The sequence below is a fragment of the Chelonia mydas genome, chromosome 5, assembly GCF_015237465.2.
Source record: "Chelonia mydas isolate rCheMyd1 chromosome 5, rCheMyd1.pri.v2, whole genome shotgun sequence".
In the NCBI taxonomy this organism is placed as follows: domain Eukaryota; kingdom Metazoa; phylum Chordata; order Testudines; family Cheloniidae; genus Chelonia; species Chelonia mydas.
The window spans coordinates 72,183,182-72,203,984 of NC_051245.2; the positions used below are offsets into that span (position 1 = coordinate 72,183,182).

The window sequence follows — 20,803 nt, forward strand, 5'->3', positions numbered from 1 at the left end:
AACAGCTTTTCCTTTCCAGTGCACAGATGTAATTTAACATCCCTGTGCCAGCTTTAGTGAATCTCTGCTTCAGAAAGATAAGTAAAGTGTGTAGCTTCCCCATGTTTTACAGGAAGAGGAATTCCAATTAGCTGTAGTAATCCAAAGTGTAAATTGTAACTGAATTGTGAAATTAACACTCATTTGGGTATACATATTGATTTCCTTGATTTTTGAAGACTGGCATGACAGCACATGGTGGAAAGAAATTAAACATACACTTACATTTGTAACGGCCTTTTCCCTGTGCATTGCAAATAACTTAATTATTGTGCAAAATATGTACTGCCATAGTCTGAAAGAACATAAAAAGTTAATTTTTATCTATTAATAAAATGCTTTAGTGGCTGAAGTAGAGAGATCCTGATTGAAGAAGGAAGAAGAGACGTTTACATTCTTATTGTCTTCGTCTACATGGAGTGTGAGCAATTTGGAGTGATAAAGGTGTGCATCCCTCCCCAGGGACCCTTTAGCTGTGTGTGATACAGTGCATTTTGCCAGGAAGAGGAATACAGCTGTTTTAAATCTGTAACCAGGTTGATGAGCCTTAAGAGAATTTACTGCACCAATAGGAATAAGATATAATTTGCAGAATAAATTAACTGATAATGCAGGAGAAATGTTATTGGTTCCTGCGAGATGGCTCCTGGAGGCCTCGTGGTCCTGCCACATCCTACCCCAGGAAAAGGAGCAGTGAAGGCCTGCCTCTGGGCCTGCCTTGAAAGGCTGCAGTGAAGCAGACAATCAGAGCCCAAAGGCTTAGTTAAAAGGAGCCACAGGGCCTGAGCAGATCAGTTGCTGGCTGGGACCAGAAGGATGAAGAAGGACAGGAAGGCTGTGAGACTCTCCAGGTGAGGAGGCCTGGGAGAGACCCTGCTCAGGCAGGGAACAGACAGAGAACTTAGCCCCTTCCTCTTCACCCTTATCTCAGGGCTGATGTGGGAAGTAGCCCAGGGAATAGCAGCAATGGAGTTAAAGGAAGCACATGGGGCTGTTATTTGTAGGGTCTCTGGGTTGGGACCCGGAGTAGTGGGCCGGGCCCTGGTTCCCCTGCTGGCAGAGTGGCCAAGTCCCAAGAAGGGGACAAGTATTGTTTAAAAGCTCAAGAAAGGGGATAGAATTTAAAGGGCTCAAGGACTTGGCTGAAGACACTAGAGGGCCAACCATTTGTTGAACTTTTTTACCCCTGGAAGGGGACTGAATGTGAGAAGTGACCTGCCTGGAGGGCTGGGTCAGTGAGAACCACTGAGGACAAAGAATTTCCAAGGAAGAAGCCCTGTGGGCACTGCTCTATCACAGGGCAGGAACGGACTTAGAGAGAGCCCAGAAGGGGCTGAGAACTGAGCCCAGAGACAGGGCTGCAGATACAGATACTGACAAGGGCACTGTGATAGGGCCAGTGGTGAGCTGGAGCCGATTCATACTGGTTCACACGAACCAGTTGTTAAATTTTGAAGTCGGTTTAGAACTGGTTGTTAAAGGGATGGGCAAACTCCAGCCCACGGGACTGTCCTGTCTGGCCCGCCTGAGCTCTCGGCTGCGGAGGCTCCCCTGAGAATCCCTTTTTAATTTTTATTCACCCAGTGGCACGGTCCTTCAGTGCTGCCGAAGACCCAAAGCAACTGAAGGAACCGGTTCTTCAGCTTTTGGCAGCTCATCACTGGTAGGCCCTGGCGGACTTTTAAGAACTGAGCTCAGAGACAGGGTTAACGACTTTACCAGGACACAGGAACAGGCCTTTTACCCTGGGTGGGGTTTTTGCGTTCATGCATATTGACTGTATGTGACTTGGCCAGAGGGCTGTGCCACTGAAAATCCACCTGACGAGATTAATAGCCGACAGGGGGGCGGGAGCAAGAGAGAGGTAGGTTCACACCTGACTGACTGGAGGTGTTCACGAGAGACGAGTGGCCCCTGCCACAACTTGGTACCAGAAGTTGGATCTTTTCGGACCAGCCCCTGAAAACAAGGGGACAATGGAGGAGTTAATAAGCACAGCTGGGCTGAAACCCAGTGGATACTAGCACAAGGGCAACAAGAGGCCCAGGTGGCTCCCCAACAACAGCAGGATGTACTCTTGGAGGTACTTCAGCTGCAGCAGCAATAACAACTCCAACATCATCGCTCTCGGGCTTGGCAGGGAGCCCAGCAGCCACAACAGCATCCAAATAAACCTGGCTGTCGCGCTTGCCAAAGGGAAAGGGGTCAGAGAGGCCCACTAAGCGGATGCAGGTATTGTGGACAAGGGGGGCATGCAAGTTCAGTTTGCTCCTGGAGTAACAGAGATAAGGGGGATTACTGGCATGTGCAGAGCACTGAGACACCTGGGGAGGTTTGGGTCACAAAGGATGTGTGCGCTCAGATGCCAGAGGCGCCAATGGTGGTGAAAAGGCATGATAAGACAGCCTGGGGCCAAGAAGACTGATGTCCCGGGGTAAGGTGTTTTAAGTGTGGGGAACCGGAGTGGGGTGTGGCAGGACTGCAAGGCCTCCAGCAGGGGGCCTCAAAGGGCCTGATACACCCTGTCAGTTCCTTAGCTTAATCAGTGGAGTACGATGAAATGGTGAAAAGTAATATGGGAAAGTGATACTAATGATTTTCGAAGACCTCTCTTATATATTACATTTGGCAGCCACAGCTAAGCTGTCCTCTGTTGAGGCTTAAAATTATAGTGACATCTCTGCACACGCGCACACTTCCTATTACATTTAGTGAATGCTGTATTGCAACTGGCAGGGAGTCAATAACCGATTTGTACAGTACATATTGTTCAAAAAAGGGAAGAACATGAAGGGCGGGGTAGGGAGCTGGCATGGAAAGAAGCCCTACTTGACTATCACAGTAAGCCTTCAGTGGACTTCTTTCCAGCAGCTGGCAGGGGGAGGGAAAGGCATGCAGCAAGACACTTTACCTGCTACTAAAGCTGTTTCAGTTCAAAATATTTCACGTATTAACTCATACAGTTAGTAATTCATTGAACAGCTTATTTGTTTGTTGTTAAACACTTTTTTTTACAAAATCATATACATTACAATAGATGTTTTTTTTCACAAACCTGAAAACTCTTGATTTCTTCATCTTCTAATCTAGGCTATATCTCCACTGCAAAAAGGTGTGTTTTTACTTTGAGATAGTTCTCTCAAGGCAAATTCCTAGTGAAGATAAGGGACAGATAATTTGTACCTCAGTATAACTATTTGAGGACAACACTGTGTCCCTCACCTGGGGTTTACCTCAGCTAGCTACATTGAAATAAAGCCTACAGTGCCTTGTCTGCACTAGGATTTTACATCAGAATAGTTATCTCAATGTGAAGAATGACCTATCCTGCCCGTAGTGCCCTGTTAACTTCATCAGTCTGTAGATATTCATACCGTTTGTCACTATGATAGCTGAACATCTATTCAATTTTTAATTTTCAAAATAAAAGCTATCAAAAATCGAACTCTTCATAAACACAGAAGTCATCGTTTCAAAGTAGACTTGTTAAAGAGAAAGCAACTCTTACAGGTGGATAGAAAGCCCTACTAGTGCATTGCAGAGTGGAACAAAAACACCATTGTGTTTCAGCTGACTCTGACATCTTTTTAAAGACTATAAAGAATTCTACTTCATTAACAATTAAAATTGCCCAAATGGGAACATACCTTAAAACTCAGGAATTTTATATACTTACAAACTAAACATAAAAATAGATATGAGAGAAATGAGTTATTTTAGACTGAAAAATGTTCTTTCCATTTCACATTCCAGATTCTGTTTTAAAATGATCACATATTAGGATCTTAAGAGTCTGGGTACAGTATTAATACAAGTGGCTTGGGCAATGAAAGTCATGAATTTTTCTAAGAAAATGGTTATTTGGTATCACAAGGACATACAAGATTGGGAAAAGGCTGAAGAGTAACTATCAGATTTTGTGGTGAGGTGTAAGGTTGGGTTAATTATAAACTTTTGCATTCAATCTGGACTCCATTATGCTCAGTTCACTCCGTTTAACCTACTTCCACCCACTTTCTGATGTCTGAATATAAGTGAGTCTTAGTGGGTGTCACTTACCCTCTTAGAGATTGGTCTATTTTACCTTACACATCCGTATGCCCTCCTGCTTTTCTTGCTATGCTGCAGTTCTCTTCTATGTACTCCCAGAATATGAGGTGCATGAACTTAAACTCACCTAGACTCAGTGGGCCAATTTCAGTGACAATATGTAAAGGGTGAGGGGCATAAGCTATATGTTGATAAGAGGGTGTGAGTCCAAAGTAGTGGTCCAACTCTGAGTTGGTGCAACACATATGCTGAGAGGTCCAAAGGGAGGTGAAGATTACTGAGCACCAATGTTGACTTATTTAAAATTGCATCTGAATTTGGCCCTAAATTTCTTGATTTGGTTATCCTAACCCTTTCAATCTATTAAAGATTTTAATAGAACTTATTAGGAGTAAACTGGAGCTTGAAAAGTAGCTGTGGAAAAAATCATATATATTAAATATGCATAATTTTGAATTGGCTCAAGGTAGCATTAAAATCTGGGACTGTGAAGAATATATTGGGTTTTTGTTGGCTCTACTTATTTGCTCTTAGCAAATTGCACTGAATATACTGAATGTTTTACATGAATTAAAAGCTACACAGCATTATTACAGAGACATGGTGGGTGAGGTAGTATTTTTATTGGACTAGTTTCTGTTGTTGGATTTCTTGCATGATTTCTAAGTAAGTTTCCTGATTCTTTTTTTTCCTTCCAGTGTGTGGGTGCATGTGATGATTATTTTGTTTGAGGTGTTCCCTTCTGGAGTATATGAGGGGCAGTAAGTGGTTCCTTAGCTTTTGTTTGTTTGTTTTTAAGTTCTTCTGCAGAGCTGTTCATCATATTTGGAGTTGTATGCAGTGATCAGAAGGTTATAGATGGTGAGACCTATGAGGAGGATGATTTGTTTCTTGCAGTTGCTCAGGAAGAAGATGTTGCTCTTAAGTTTCGCTTCCTTTTTCTTCATGTTGCGGAGCTTCCATTTCAGATGGCAAAATTTGATATATTCCCCCATTGTTGTAGCTGTGTTGGCCCCAGTATATTAGAGTGACAATGTGGGTGAGGTAATATATTTTTATTGGACCACCTGAAGCAATAAAGATATTACCTCACCCACCTTGTCTCTCTAATATCCTGGGACCAACACAGCTACAACAACACTGCATACATACAGCATTATTGTCATCAGTGATTTATAAATACAAGCCAACCTGTCTCTCCATCTGTTTGCTTTGAAGTACTTAGCATTAATTGACCAAAGCCATATCTACACAAGAAACTTGTGTCGACTGAAGTAACATTGGCATACAGCTCCTGCAGTTAATATGTTGTTTGTGCATACTTGGCTCCTTATGTTGTTGATGCGCATACTCAGCGGGAGTGCTTGTATCAATGCACAGTGCAGTGCACCATGAGCAGTTATCCCAGTGTGCAACTTGTTACCATCCAGTGCACTGTCTTTTGGGAAGTTTTGGCAGTGCATGATAGAGCCGAAACAAATTGCACAGAGGTGACTGGGAGGATGGAGTCAACTTCCCAGTTTGCAACTGTCTCCATCCTGTAATGTCATCTGTATCCCATAATTTTCATACCCACAAATCCGCGTGGCCCTACTTGCTGTCCACTATCTCCAACAGAAGCATGGAGCCTGCACAGCTCCATGTCATTAGCATTGTTATCATTGGGTGCATAATCCTATAGTATTTGCAGAGCTGCAAGAAGAGCCACAGGGAACATGATGATTCCTTGGAGGACAGATTACTATGAGACATAGCGAGAACCAATTCAAGATTATTGGTGGTGTTCACTGAGCAGCTACAGTTGGTGGAGCGCCTCTTCTGGGCCTGAGAGACAAGCACTGACTGGTGGGATTGCATCGTAATGTAGGTTTGGAATGATGAGCAGTGGCTGCAGAACTGTCAGATGTGCAAGGCCACATTCCTGGGTCTGTGTGCCAAGCTCACCCCAGTCCTCCAGCAGAGGCACACCAAATGAGAGCCATACTGACACTGGAGAAAAAAGTGGTGATCTCACTGTGGAAATGTGCAACACCAGATTGCTGACGGCTAGTTGGGAATCAGTTTGGAGTTGGGAAATTACTGTGGGGACCATTGTCATGCAAGTGCACAAGGGCATTAATCACCTGTGGACTCTCATCGACATGCAGGATGTAGTGGATGGATTTGCAGTAATGAGGTTTCTGAGCTGCAGGGGAGCGATAGATGATGCACATACCCCTCTTTTGGCACCAGACCACCTTACCTCAGAGTACATCAACAGAAAGGGCTGCTTTTCTAAGGTTATGCAAATACCGGTAGATCTCTGGGGACACTTCACTGACATCAGTGTGGGCTAGTCAGGGGATGTGCATGACGCTCACATCTTTAAGAACATAGAACTGTTAAGAAAGTTGCAAGCAGAGAATTTCTTTCCCAACTTGCAGATTACCATTGGCAATGCTGAAATGCCAGTAATGATCCTGGGCAATCCAGCCTACTCGTTGCTCCCTGGCTCATGAAGCCGTACATCAGCCACCTTAAGAAGATCAAGGAATGCTTCAACTACTGGCTCAGCAGGTGCAGAATGACAGCTGAATGTGCCTTTGGTCATTTGAAGGGATGCTGGAATTGTTTATTCACAAGATTGGACCTCAGTGAGAACTATCCCAATGGTTATAGCTGCCTGCTGTGTCCTACATAATATCTGTGAAGCAAAGGGGGAAACATTTCTACTGGAGTGGAGGTCAGAGTTGAAGCAGATGTCTGCTAAATTTGAACAGCCAGATACAAGGGCTGTTAGCAGAGCTCAAAGTGGAGCTCTACAGCTCAGGGAGGCTTTGAAAGACCATTTTAATAGTGAGATAGAGTAGGTAATGTGCTCTACATGGCCCTGCTCTTTTGCAGCCTGGTATGAATTATGTGGTGATTGCTGTACAGGTAGGGATATAACATTGCCCATTCACCTGTTAATTTTTTTGTGAATGATTTTATGAGTTGAGTGACACGGTGCAGTAATAGGTAGTTGGTCACTTTCAGAACTGATGAGCACCAGCCAGCATATGTTGTGAACTGATAAAGATGAATTATGTTCCCAATAATAGAATTTTATTCTGTAACAAAACCAGTACAAAAAAACCCATGTCAGAAACTGGGCAGAATTTAGTTGCTATAAAAATGAGAGTAGAGAATAATGGGGAAATTAAAGTGGGGGAATCAATCCTAATCAATTAGACTTATTTAAATTGTCCAGTAGTTCTCAAACTGGTACATTATTGGCATGGGAGGAAAGTGAGGATGAAACTAGATTTCATGGAGATGTATGAAGAAAGGCAAAATAGCATTAGGGTTAAAATTAACCAGTTAAATATATATTCAGTAATATTGGGTGGCTAACTATGTTAATTCACTCATTTCATAATATTTAGTCAGGTATTGGCACCCTTCCTTTTGCACTGCCTGATGGCTGCGCTGCCTTCAGAACTGGGTGGCCGGAGAGGGTGGCTGATGGCCAGGCGCCCAGCTCAGAAGGGAGCGCCACTGCCAACAGCAGTGCAGAAGTAAGGAAGATTCATAGAATCATAAAATATCAGGGTTGGAAGGGACCTCAGGAGCTCATCTAGTCCAACCCGCTGCTCAAAGTAGGACCAATCCCCAACTAAATCATCCCAGCCAGGGCTTTGTCAAGCCTGACCTTAAAAATATCTAAGGAAGGAGATTCCACCACCTCCCTAGGTAACGCATTCCAGTGTTTCACCACCCTCCTAGTGAAAAAGTTTTTCCTAATATCCAACCTAAACCTCCTCCACTGCAGACCAAACAAGACTATATACTCTACAATGGCAACTGAGTAAGTAGGTTGTGGCTACAATGTTTTTGTCCCATGACTCAATTGCAAAATATATAGATATTTTAGTGTAGACAGGACCTAATTGTAATCCTGTACCTGAGCAAAAGCCTTGGATGAGCCAAGATTTTAACCTAATTTTTGGGTCCCATCCATTCTACAGATTTTAATTATATTCTGCCGGATCATTAGACAGCTGGGTAGTAACCTGATCCCCTCACTCCATTATAGTTTAATTGTGGTTGGCTCTCAACATAGTTTTTGTTCACCAGAATATGGATAATAAATAGTAATTGTGGCAACCATTAATATTTCATTGTTGACAGAAGCCTAGGCTGGCATAGAATTATATTCCTATGAGCTGGTTATGACACTTATTCTGCAGTGCAGACAGACCTCTAACCATGTTGTTCTAACCAGACTGGTTGCTGTTTCTTCTTCTCAGTACTCTGTAATGGGGCATCATATTGAGCCTTGTCCAGTGTTTTGCTGGTGTCACCTTGTATGCTGGTCACACTATCCTCTGCTAAGGCAATATGACATAGTTGCCTGCATTTTCCCAGAATGCTCTAATCCAAGTATGCTTAGGCAGAGTAGTTGGTAGAGATACACACAATGGTTGATATGGGCTCTGATTGTGTTGTGTTTAACACCCTTTTTCCCTCCATCCCTGCAAAAAAAATATTCCCACCAGACATAACTAAAGTGTGTTAGATTTCTTAGACTGCATGCTTGCTTTTAGATTGTTAAGCCTTTGGGGTCTTCACAGATATTTGTACATTACCTAGCACAGTGAAACCTAATTCTTACTGAGCTTTCTGCGTGCTATCAGAATGTAAATATTAAATAATAATGAGGAGGAGGTCCCAGCCAGCTCTCAAAAACATGTTGAGGTTTTGTAGTGTAAATCAAAACGAAGTTAAGCAGATTTGCAGCTCAGCTCAGAATTGTTTTCTTTTCACTGGTTTGTGTCTCAGTTGTAACATTTTATTCACATGTGTACTTAAAGAAGAGTAATAAAGAAAATATTTTCAGTGTAACTTTTGTGTGTGAAGCTGCCCATAACTTGGTTATTTATGAGCAGTAGCGGAAATTGCCAAATCTTCATTGATGCTTACACAAGCTGACCCAAACTGTATTTAATATGACTAATAAACTGTAAGTAATATAATATCTTTCTTTTACTTTGCTCCTTTACTTTTCAGAGTTTCTATGTTACGTTCTTTTTTTTTTTTAAAGCACTGAAACTGCAAATGCCAAACCTGAAGTCTTGAATGACGGATCCATTTCGTACTGTGTGGGGTTTCTTTTCTTTTTCTCTTCTGCAGAAACCACTTGTTTGCTTTCTTTTGGTTTCTTAGCTGATAGAATTTCTTACAAACACTTTTACTTTCCTGTCAATGTATTATGTTCTCTGGAGAGAGGATCAGCTGGAATCATGGCAAAAAGAACCACTGTTTCTTTGATTTTTTGATTCACCATCCCGTTCCCAGAATTGCCTTGTTCCGTCTCACAGGCAGAAGACTTGTCTCTCATACAAATTACTGGTCCATTTCTTTGTAACCTTCCTGAAATCGTTGGAAAGAAGCCCTCTCTCTGGAGAAGAGGAGACGGCATTGGAGCAACAGGCTGGCCCCAGTAATTCATTGGCTTTTAATATCTCATTTTAGGAGAAACTATTAGGCATTATGTCAGGTTTCAGAGTAGCAGCCGTGTTAGTCTGTATTCTCAAAAAGAAAAGGAGTACTTGTGGCACCTTAGAGATTAACAAATTTATTTGAGCATAAGCTTTCGTGAGATGAAGTGAGCTGTAGTCTCTAAATTTGTTAATCTCTAAGGTGCCACAAGTACTCCTTTTCTTATTAGGCATTACTTACCTTGAGTACTCAGTTCTCCAGCTACTTCTGTGACATAATTGGGCCAGTGTAAATTGAGTTAATTCCAGATTGACACCATTGTAACTCAGAACAAAATCTGGCCCATAGTCCTTGGTAAATGCAAAATTTCCTTACTAACTTAAGATACACTGTTATAAGGCACTTGTAAACAAATTAAAGAGAGTACACACAAGGAGTTGGCACCATTTGAACTAGATCAGTTTCTAAACTTAATTTTGTTGAATTGGTGCAAATTTTGTGTATTGACAAGACCGTAGACACAGTTTGTATACAGAGCCTTAGGAGGCTTTTTTGAAAATGCCGTTGTTATCATGAAGAAATGTACAAGTCCTGGAAAGTCAAACACTGACATATAATATATGGAGTAATGATTATAGATTCAGTGACAAGAAAATAATAAAGTGACACGGTAAACTAAGAAAAATAGATGTGGAAAAATAACAGAAACATAAGAAGCTATAGAGCCTGTGGGAAGACAAATGAACTCATTTTTCCTCCTTTTTATATTTCCCTCTTTATTATGGCTCTCTTCAATGTAAACAGTGGTAGCAGGAGAAACGTAGTGATGTATTGAGATGCATTAATATCTGGTTTTTTTAAGAAGTGCAAGCGCGCACACACACCCTCCCCCCATGTTTAAATCTAGATGTAAACGCTTCAGGGCAGCAACTTCTTACTCTAATTCATGGTTGTACATCCCTTAGCACATTGGGATCTAATCCTGATTAGTACCCGCGGATGCAGCGGTAATGCAAATAGTTAATAATACTGTGCGGTCAAATTTGTTATTTCTTCATACAGCCTCCCGCCATTTTTCTCTGAAACACCAAAATAACATTATATGAAGTGGGAACACATTTGCCAGATCAGTAATATAATTGAAATCAGTGACAAGCATTAAATTACCTGTTTTGTGTAAGTAAGTAAAGCGGGATAGAATTTTTTATTTAACCCCCTTCCCAACCCACATAAGCATATGCGTGCAGAGGGTTATTATCTGCCATCTGTTTTATCCACAGTAGTTTCTATCAATTGGGTTATTTTGGGTTTTAAGCACTACTTTGAAGCTGTTGTGTTGTTAACTTTGGCTGAGACTGTGCGTAAATGACGATAGCAATCTCAGCATGTTAAGATCATAACTGTTAGATTAATGATGGAGGTATTAGCTCTGTGCTGGTGTATTGCATTAATGGATATGTAAGTTCAATCAAATACACTGCCTCCAGTGTCTCTGCATAACGGCATTTACTAGGTCTCAAATGGACTGCTGAGAAAAGTGAAATACAATCTTCTATTTTATCTGCGATTTAAAAAAAATAGATAATGAAATCATTCTCTTCCTAGCATATATTTTATTGTGGTTTGTGGAATCACCTCCAGAAGAACAGAGGTAATTGTAGGCCTAAGTTCTTTGCTAAAATGGAATGTGTATTTATTAGGGACATTGTGATCTCTAGAAACAATTAGAGTTGCTGGTGCAGGTATTGTACATTCCACCTAAACTTGAACCCAAAAGTCAATGACAAATTAACATTCTGTTATAAATGAAGAGTAAGAAAATAAAAGAGAAATTCACTGAACACACTAATTCCCTCCTTTTTCTTTTTTCTTCATAGAACCTGGAGAAAGTGTTTGTGGAATTCAGTCATCAGGAGCTGTTTGAGTTCTATAACAAGGTCTAGCTTTTACAGTTACCATTTCCTAATATAGTTTAATAACTTCTATTTCACACTGATAAATCTCATATTAAATACTCCTGCACCGCTGTTTTCCCCATATTACAGAAGTTAAGCTTCCACTTAACTTCCTTTGTAAACACCTTGTGCTCCTCAGCAGGAATCATTTACCTATATGAATACAATCTGATGAAACTAGAACAAAAATGGAAATAATTTTATTAAACCATTGAATTTGTTAGTTCGCATATAAAGCATTTTCAAAAGTCGTGATTGCAGTCAATGTTAGAATAAATTTAATACAGTGGTTTGGTCATTCTTAAATGTATCTTGCTGTTAAATATAGAAGAGGCGCTGAGGACTGACAGTGAGGAGCAATCTGGAAGGAGTGTCTTTGAATGTGTGTTGTCTTCAGCCCAAAATGCTATGCTCATAATCCAGTCAAAATAAACTCTATTATTTTTTTACTTTGTTATTATGCATTGGAAATTCACAGTAAAACAGCTGTGCATGCAAAAAAGGAAGTACTTAGACAACTGTTTCTTTAAAATTTGAATATTTAAACTGCAGCAATGAATTCTAATAGCTTCATGTAAAAACAAATATTCATGAGTAGGAATTTTGTATTGCCATATGAATAGATTTAATATCCATAGTTGCAGATGCAGTTATTTCTTGTCTGTTTGCATGTTTCTACACAACATTTTATGTGAATTCTTTTGTTGTTGTTGTTGTTGTTCCTTTAAATAGCTGGAGACTATACAAGCACAGCTGGATTCCCTTACGTGATGTTTTTGAAGACTTGTTTCTCCATCGCACTCCTGCCACCTCATTATTTTGAATTGAAGATAGATTGCCAAGCTGTGTTCGCTGATGAATTCAATGGGTTGCTTCCTGTAAAATTATATGGCTTATCTCCTCTTAGACCAGTAACATTAGCCAAGGGAGATCATTGTTAAAAGTTCTGAGCTTCTAATTGACTTTCTCTTGTTTTCTGAACCAACAGAATTTGTTAAGAACAGTGTTACTTGAGAAAAAAATGTAATATCATACTGCTGGTTTATAGTTCTTTTATGCTTTATTACCTGTGTTGTTTGATTCATTACATGGCTGATGGCAATTCACATACTAGTGAGGGGCAGGAGTAAAATCTGTATCAAAGTTGTTAGAAGAATTATAAAACTTAAGGAGTAACATTAGTAGAAGTAGTCAAAAAATAGACAGAATTGTCTCCATCCTTTTGAATTCCTACCTTCCCTCCCCTCACATACAGTGGCTAATGTTGATTGCAAATTAGCCAAAATACATAAATAAAAAATGAAAAAAGTGGGCTGTCTTATTTTGGGTCATTTAATTTGATTTAATTGCATTTATATTCATTTTTGGTTTCTTTTTGTTCTTGATGATGATGTCACTGCTTTGAATGTTTGCTCTTGACATTGAGATTAACTAGGGCTCCTAGGCACTGCAGTAGTACAGATAAGAAGTTAATAATAATCACTGAGTATAAAAAGGAAGGATGAAGTACTGAGAGTAGATTATCAAGAATACTGAACTAGTCATGTGACCAGATTCCTGAAAGCCATTCATTGATCCTTCCTAATATTATCTGTTTTTATTAATGTAAGTAAAGATATTCATAATCCAAGTTAATAATATTTTCACATTATTGTGGGATGAACTCAAGTCCAGGAGCACTTGATCCTGTTAGAGGGCTAGATGTAGTCTTCTTGCCTGTCACTGCAGAAAACAAATATGCGCTCTCAATACTTTATCTTAATAATAGGAAAGGTGGGCTAATAGGAGGTGAAAAGAAATAGAAATTCAAGATGTTATCATGCCTTTTTTCAGCTAAAAGACTCTGTGAACAAGGCTTTGCACTTTCACTTCCAAATCCTCCAGTGGGCCTGGTTAACACCCAGTGCAGCATTTGGTAGGAGTTCTCTTGAGATCTCAGTTTGGGGATGACATGAGTTTTAACTATCACCAAAAACATACTTTGAATATCTGGGATTTGGGTCCCCTTGTGCCTAATTTGTGGCATATATTGTATAACAGATCAACAACTCACTTTGTTTTTAGGAAGGATGTTGTCAGTTCCAAAATTTCAAACTAGAGAAGTGAGCTCTTCAGTGGCTGTAAGATTAGAGGAAAGGTTTTGAGGACAGCAGCTTACACAGAAGAAAGAGTGAGTAAAGGGCATCAAAGAGATCACAACCAATAGGCCCAGTGTCTTTGGTCAAACATATCTACTGAAGGAATATTTTAATTGCTGATAACATACCATCACACTTGCAGTATAGTGTGATACCATCAATGCAGTGATCCCACTGGGCAGACGCAATAAAGAAAAAGATTGTACACTTGAAGCATATTGAATCAATATTGTTTTTCATGGGGCAGAAAGCAAAACTGTTGAACAAGATTGACATAAAACACCAAAATTAAATTGGTAGATTGACCTGTCTTAATCTGACATAATATCCTCAGTTGTATCTAACTGAATCTTAAAACAAAATTAATGTCTCTGCTGCAACTGAGTGCATTGTTTGCTAGCACTTCCATTTGCCTCATAATCAGTTTTGACTCCAGCAGGCTGCAAGGAGCCTCTTGGCTTGCCATTTTTTTTCTACTTTCCCTTCCTGCCAGTCTCCATTCTATAAGGCCAATAAGTTCTCAGTGTGCACCAGTCAAAATTTAACGTCGTATCACTACCGAAGATAAACATAACCTATTTTTTTGCCTGGTAATAAGGGCCTCAGCATTTATACCTAGGGGACATTTTTACCCGAAAGAGTAGCTTTCTCACACGGGCAGCTCCAGGCAGGCATAGTCTCAGTGCCCTCCTCTGGACATGAAAACTCTCAGGTGGCATCAGACCAAAAAAATAAACACGCAATCCAATATGAATTGTTATATGACATCCTCAGTGTCCCTGCATGCTTTCACAAGCAATACTAACATGGATGAGCAATATTGCAAGTATGGTCCTTCGCAGTCTGAAAATCATACGGCCTAATGGCTTCTCCCTGGGAGAGAGTGAAATAAAGGAATGGTATTCAAATCTGTTTCATGCACGTATATGGGGCTTTGGTCTTTCTGATCAGATGCTCAGACAAATCAGTTCCCAGCTATCTTAGTGATACAGTGGGAAACTTTATGGACAACTGAGACTATTCAGTCATCAGAAAAGTTGACTTACATTCCTGGCTTCTGCCAGATTGTATAGAAAGCAATACAGGTTATGGGGCAAGCTGAAGCAGACTGTGAAATACAACAGGAGACAATACGTCCATACAAGTGCTAGCTAGAATAAGTGCAGGGTCAGTAGCTGCCTTTTGTTGCCTCAGAGCTATCTGTGGGTTTCCCAACCAGCCCTATCTGGAATTAGACCCTGATTGGTGCCAGGCACTTTGAATTTGGAACTAAAAGGGCTACCTGTAGCTGTGATCAAATAAGGTCACATGCCATTGTCCGTAGCGGGTACCCTATGGAGCTGTGAAATAGAAGAACAGCTTTTTCCCATTCCCAACAGATCAGAGCTTCTACAACATGCTCCCCATCCTATTTCTAGCCTCAGAGAACTGGGGACAAATGGAGCAGGGCCCTGTCTGAAGCATCTAAATAAGTTCCTGGAAGAGGCTTGTCTTCAAAGCATTCCCATTTTACCATCCTCAGACTGTTCTTACATTTGGGAAAAAAAAAAGATCCCATCCATTTGCCCCTATTTTGATCACTATCATGGTAACAATAATATTGCTTTAGAGAAGAAGGAAATTCATCTCAGCTCTTCCCAGACCATTTTTCTGTTCAGGGTTCTGTATGCAGAGAAAGCTTAAGCAAACATACAGGGTGATACAGTTCCAGGAGTACCTTGGATTCATGATAAACACAGACTCGTAATGCCAAGGAAGGCCAGAACTGAGGATGAATGCTATCAGATGCAAGAAAAATATTATCAGAAAATGAAAATATTATCTCATCCCAGAAAAATATTAACAGAAAATGAAAATGCAAAACAAGTGTCACAGAACCAAAAATCCCATTCTTATTGGAACCTGTTGGAAACTCTGATCTCATACATAGGAATGTTTCAGTGATCCAGAGCTCACGACATATATCCAGGTTTCAGAGTAATAGCCATGTTAGTCTGTATTCGCAAAAAGAAAAGGAGTACTTGTGGCACCTTAGAGACTAACCAATTTATTTGAGCATAAGCTTTCGTGAGCTACAGCTCACTTCATCAGATGCATACCATGGAAAGTGTAGAAGATCTTTTCATACACACAAAGCATGAAAAAATACCTCCCCCCACTCCACTCTCCTGCTGATCACTCTCCTTACAATGTGTATGATAATCAAGTTGGGCCATTTCCAGCACAAATCCAGGTGCTGGAAATGGCCCAACTTGATTATCATACACATTGTAAGGAGAGTGATCACTTTAGATAAGCTAGTACCAGCAGGAGAGTGGGGTGGGGGGAGAGAAAACCTTTTGTAGTGGTAAACACCCATTTTTTCATGGTTTGTGTGTATAAAAAGATCTTCTGTACTTTCCACAGTATGCATCCAATGAAGTGAGCTGTAGCTCACGAAAGCTTATGCTCAAATAAATTGGTTAGTCTCTAAGGTGCCACAAGTACTCCTTTTCTTTTTGACATATATCCAGTATCCCCTCTGCATCTCACCCTCTGGTAGAGATCTAGTTCCAACTGTATGTTCTTCACTCCCTCAACTGATGAATTCTGAGAATCAGATTTTATTTTGAAAGGATCTTTCCAATTCAGCTCAGGGAATGGGTACTAGAAAGAGAGAGCATGGCATCCACCATCTGGACCATAGTGATTCATTAATGTCTCAGAGCTCTGCTCCTTCCATGGATAACAGTAATTGTGTCTGATAGGCTTCTCAAAATAACTGGGGAAAAGATGACTGGATTTGGCTCTACCCCAGAGAGACATCTCCTGTTCTGGATGGAACAGTTTCCTATCTCTGTGCACTGCCCACTAACGAGGAAATGAACACTAAGACTTACATAGCAGAAATCAGTTAGCAGAGTGGCTCCTTCATTCAAAAATATCTCATTCATCTTAAGTCAATTTGGTTGTCTGGTGTCTTTGCCTCTGGAAGCAGTTAAATAAAGTGTCCTGTGGCTTTTGTGTGTCAGGACCCAGGATGTAAGGTGGTGAATAATAGTTTGCAAAGTTGGGCAGTGTCTCCGCTATATGCCTTCCTATCTTTTCCAATGCTCCTCAGTACAATACAGAAGATAGGAATGTAAGAGTGGCAATGATACTGCTTATGCCTTTCTGACTGAAAGGACTATAGTACGTGAGCTTGCTTGACTTCCTGTTGCCTCCTCAGATGTTTCTACCTCACAGAAGAGGTCTGCTGTTGCAAAACCAATCCTCCATCTGGGTCCAGCACGTTCAAAATGAATACTTGGATGAAGTCATTATTGTGTTCATGGACCTCAAAAGTGAAGTGAATAAATACAGTTTATTCTACTGGCTGGTGCAAAGTCCACAGTTTAATTGCAATGATAAACAAGTGAAACATAGCCTTGAGTTCCTCCAGGAGGGCCTTAGTGTGGATGTATGAGTCTCCAAGCAAAGAGATCAGGTGTCTGTGTTATAAATGCCTTCAGCATGTTCAAAAAAAAAGGAAGCACTAAATTATTCCTTATGTGATCAGCTTTAATCCAGCCCTGTAGGTCATGGAGCATGACCTTGGAATCTCATTCTGCTCCCTACACTAATACCCAGATTGAATGCCTGCAGGGGGTGTTATTACATTTCCTGTCCATTAGAGTAGACCTGCTGGCTGCTATCTCCAATCAGATGAGTACTTTATTTGAAGTTGCAAGCTTCCTGTAATACAATCCATATTGTACTTTTAATTCAGACAGGTAGGCCTTACAACTGTCATAACATTCATTCCCTAATAAATTCAAGAAATATTCCTTCCTGGGTTAAGCATCAAAATCCAGTCCTTGGAACTGATGGCTATCTCAAGGCAGGGAGTCATGTTTCCTGTATTGAGATTTGGTAGGCCATCAATACATAGATTCACCAAATTCTGCATATTGGTCATTCAATCTTAGCTAATGCCATTTTGACAGAAGTCTTTGCCACACCTTAGTGCCCAGGGGAAGACTGACGAGATATTTTATATAATCTATCCCATTTTGGATGTCCACATTTAAAAAGAACGATTCCACCCTGGAGGTGGAATCCCATATGCTCCCATAAAAATCCCATCATAACAGATCTGTTGACTTTAGCAGGAAGAATAGGTTAAATTTTCTGTGTTTACCTGAGAATGTCCTTTATTAAGGTAATAAGATCTGCAGATCTGACCCACACTAGAGAAAATGGATCATCCAGAATAGGAATGGAAATTAACATGCAAGGATTTGGGTTTATTGTCTTTTCCATGGAATTTACCATGCTCTGTAATTGTAGAAATTGGCTTCTTCTCTTAATACAAACTACAATTTAGAAAAGTAGATCTGAATCAACCTGTCTCTAGAGGTTATCTCACTGAAGGGAACTTCAGAAGTTGGGGCATTTCCCCATATGTCTGGTTCAGTCTGCAAGCTGGCTGGCATACCCATTGTAAGGTGTCTGTGGACCTTATTTTCAAGTAAGCATAGATAAATCTTCCCATTCTTCATGTGAAGGTTCACAGAATGAAAAAGTTTAACATTTTGTTATGCTTCCTTCTTTGGACTCACTTGTCCCATTAGTTTTCATCAGGATCAGGAGATTATGCTGCCTTTTGTTCTTTTTCTGCTAATTATACTGAAAATTGATGTCCAAAGATTCCTTAAATGTTTACTGTATATTAATGAAACGGGGGTTCTGTGTTGGTAAGTATTTGTTTATTTCGAAGGGCTCAAGAAAGGTCACAAGCCAAGGAAAAACTATTTTCTAAATGGATTCAGGTGTCTACACATGCATTATTCATACCTATGTTGCCCAGAGTCATTCCTGCCTGATCTTACATGCAGGCCTAGAAAAAGGAAAGAATAAATAAACTAACAAGACAAGGAAACAATAATACAGTGAAACCTGTTCAAGAGACTGACCTTATTTGGAAACCTCCTAGCTTGTGAGAACATTGCCAAAGTATCCACAAAAATAGTAACATTTCTGCTCCACCTATATTAGAAGACCACATCTATTAAGAAACCAATTTGTTACTGGTTCCTTGATCACATAAGAATTTTTTTTCTTTTTGTTCGTTAGCAGTGAATGTGGTCCATTTATCTACATATTGGTTTACAGTAATTCTCAGTTATCTGGCTGAAAAGTAATGGGTCTGGGTTACCCCAAGTAACATGGTACTATTTTATAAACTCATTCTTCCTCTTTTTAAGGATTAATATGAGCAAAGTTGTCTAGACAAATATAATGTTGAAAACATAGTGCTTAAAAGTTCCCCTTAATTTAACCAGATTATCATAATAAGTAAATAGTTAATGTGTAATGTCGGATTAAATAAAGAGTATAAAATGTTTACCTCACAGCAATATGGGGATTTATGATAGCCAGTGGTGCTGACCCAGACTTTCTTGTGGAACTGAAAAAGTAAACACAAGGTTTGCATATACTGAAAAATAATTGAGTCATTTCGATACTTCAGAGGTGATTAATGCAACACGGTCAAGTTAAATCCTCTGAAGAGACATTAACAGGATTTTTATTGATATTTTTGTAAGCATGAATTTGGTCTTATTACATGATAAATTTTAATTTCCTGCTAAGGTATGGTTGATGATCAGAACAAAGATACACATAAATTCTAGTTGCTGAGTATGCGATATTGATACGGTTTCCCTCAGCAGCAAATTATAAGGGTACAAAATGTGTTGAGTCATATGGTGCAAACTATTCCATGTTATAATAAATGTACAAAATTGAACTACAATATTCATACTGAGAGTACTGCCAAGCTACTGATAGTAGTATATAAAGCTGCTAAATAATCTTTTCTAATGCAAACTTGGGTTTGTTATCCAGAGTATTGTTTAATATTTTAAACAAAAAAAAGTTATAATTAACATTTTAAATGGCTTGATTTTCTCCAGGGATTTGTGGGTGCTCTGCACTCTGAATGTTGGACCATTAGTCTCTTGATATTCTGTTGTTTATGTTTTTGTAATATAAAGACTTTCAACCATGTTGAGTCTTGAGCTCTGTTTGCCATTGTTTTGAAGCTTTTTACTTCATGTACATTATCGTGTTAACTGTCAGAATGCAAAACAGTTGGAGCAGTAAGAAATCAGCAAGCCGTAGTACATCACTTTTGTAGTCTACTGGCTAAACTTGCCATTAATTTACAGTAATACTACTACATAGATCTTATATAGTGTTTTTCATCCAGAGAGCTTCAAATGCAAAGAAGTCATTATCATTATCCGCATTATAATGTAATTAATCTCCATTATAGTCACTCTCACCACAGAGGACATGCATGGGATGCTCTTTTCAGACTGTATGTACTGTATACTGTACCCCCCTGTATATTAAGATAAACTTTAAATTAATACAGTACTTTGGGTGGTGATTTACATATGATGGTCTATTTGTTTGGCTAAGGATCCAATGAAGCATAGCTACTATCTGTAGAATTTTCAGTGAACACCTCTAAATCAGAACACTGTCATCTAGGATAGATAAGTCCTAGTTTCCCACTTCTTGGGGGACAGTACTCAGAGTAAAGTGACTTCCTTAATCTACTGTCTCTTTACAAGCTTGCTCCATACAGCTGGAAGCTCAGTCCTGCTGCTTATAATACAAATACTTAGAATCATAGAATATCAGGGTTGGAAGGGACCTCAGGAGCTCATCTAGTCCAACCCCCTGCTCAAAGCAGGACTGATCCCCAATTAAATCATCCCAGCCAGGGCTTTGTCAAGCCTGACCTTAAAAACTTCTAAGGAAGGAGATTCCACCACCTCCCTAGGTAACACATTCCAGTGTTTCACCACCCTCCTAGTGAAAAAGTTTTTCCTAATATACAACCTAAATCTCCCCCACTGCAACTTGAGACCATTACTCCTTGTCCTGTCATCTGCTACCACTGAGAATAGTCTAGATCCATCCTCTTTGGAACCACCTTTCAGATAGTTGAAAGCAGCTATCAAATCCCCCCTCATTCTTCTCTTCTGTAGACTAAACAATCCCAGTTCCCTCAGCCTCTCCTCATAAGTCATGTGTTCCAGTCCCCTAATCATTTTTGTTGCCCTCCACTGGAGTCTCTCCAATTTTTCCACATCCTTCTTGTAGTGTGGGGCCCAAAACTGGACACAG

The 20,803-nt window shown here is 40.0% G+C and overlaps 1 protein-coding gene across 2 annotated transcripts in view; it reads left to right on the forward strand.

Annotated features, from left to right (window-relative positions):
• The window catches only part of COMMD10 (COMM domain containing 10), a 153,020-nt gene extending 140,332 nt beyond the window's left edge, over positions 1 to 12,688 (forward strand). For both annotated transcript variants that reach the window (XM_037901583.2, XM_037901587.2), the window contains exons 6-7: positions 11,427 to 11,486; positions 12,237 to 12,688. In XM_037901583.2, the coding sequence (XP_037757511.1) occupies positions 11,427 to 11,486; positions 12,237 to 12,275 (99 nt within the window). In that variant the 3' untranslated portion in view covers positions 12,276 to 12,688. The remainder of the gene's footprint in view (positions 1 to 11,426; positions 11,487 to 12,236) is intronic.
• Positions 12,689 to 20,803: the final 8,115 nt, after the last annotated feature.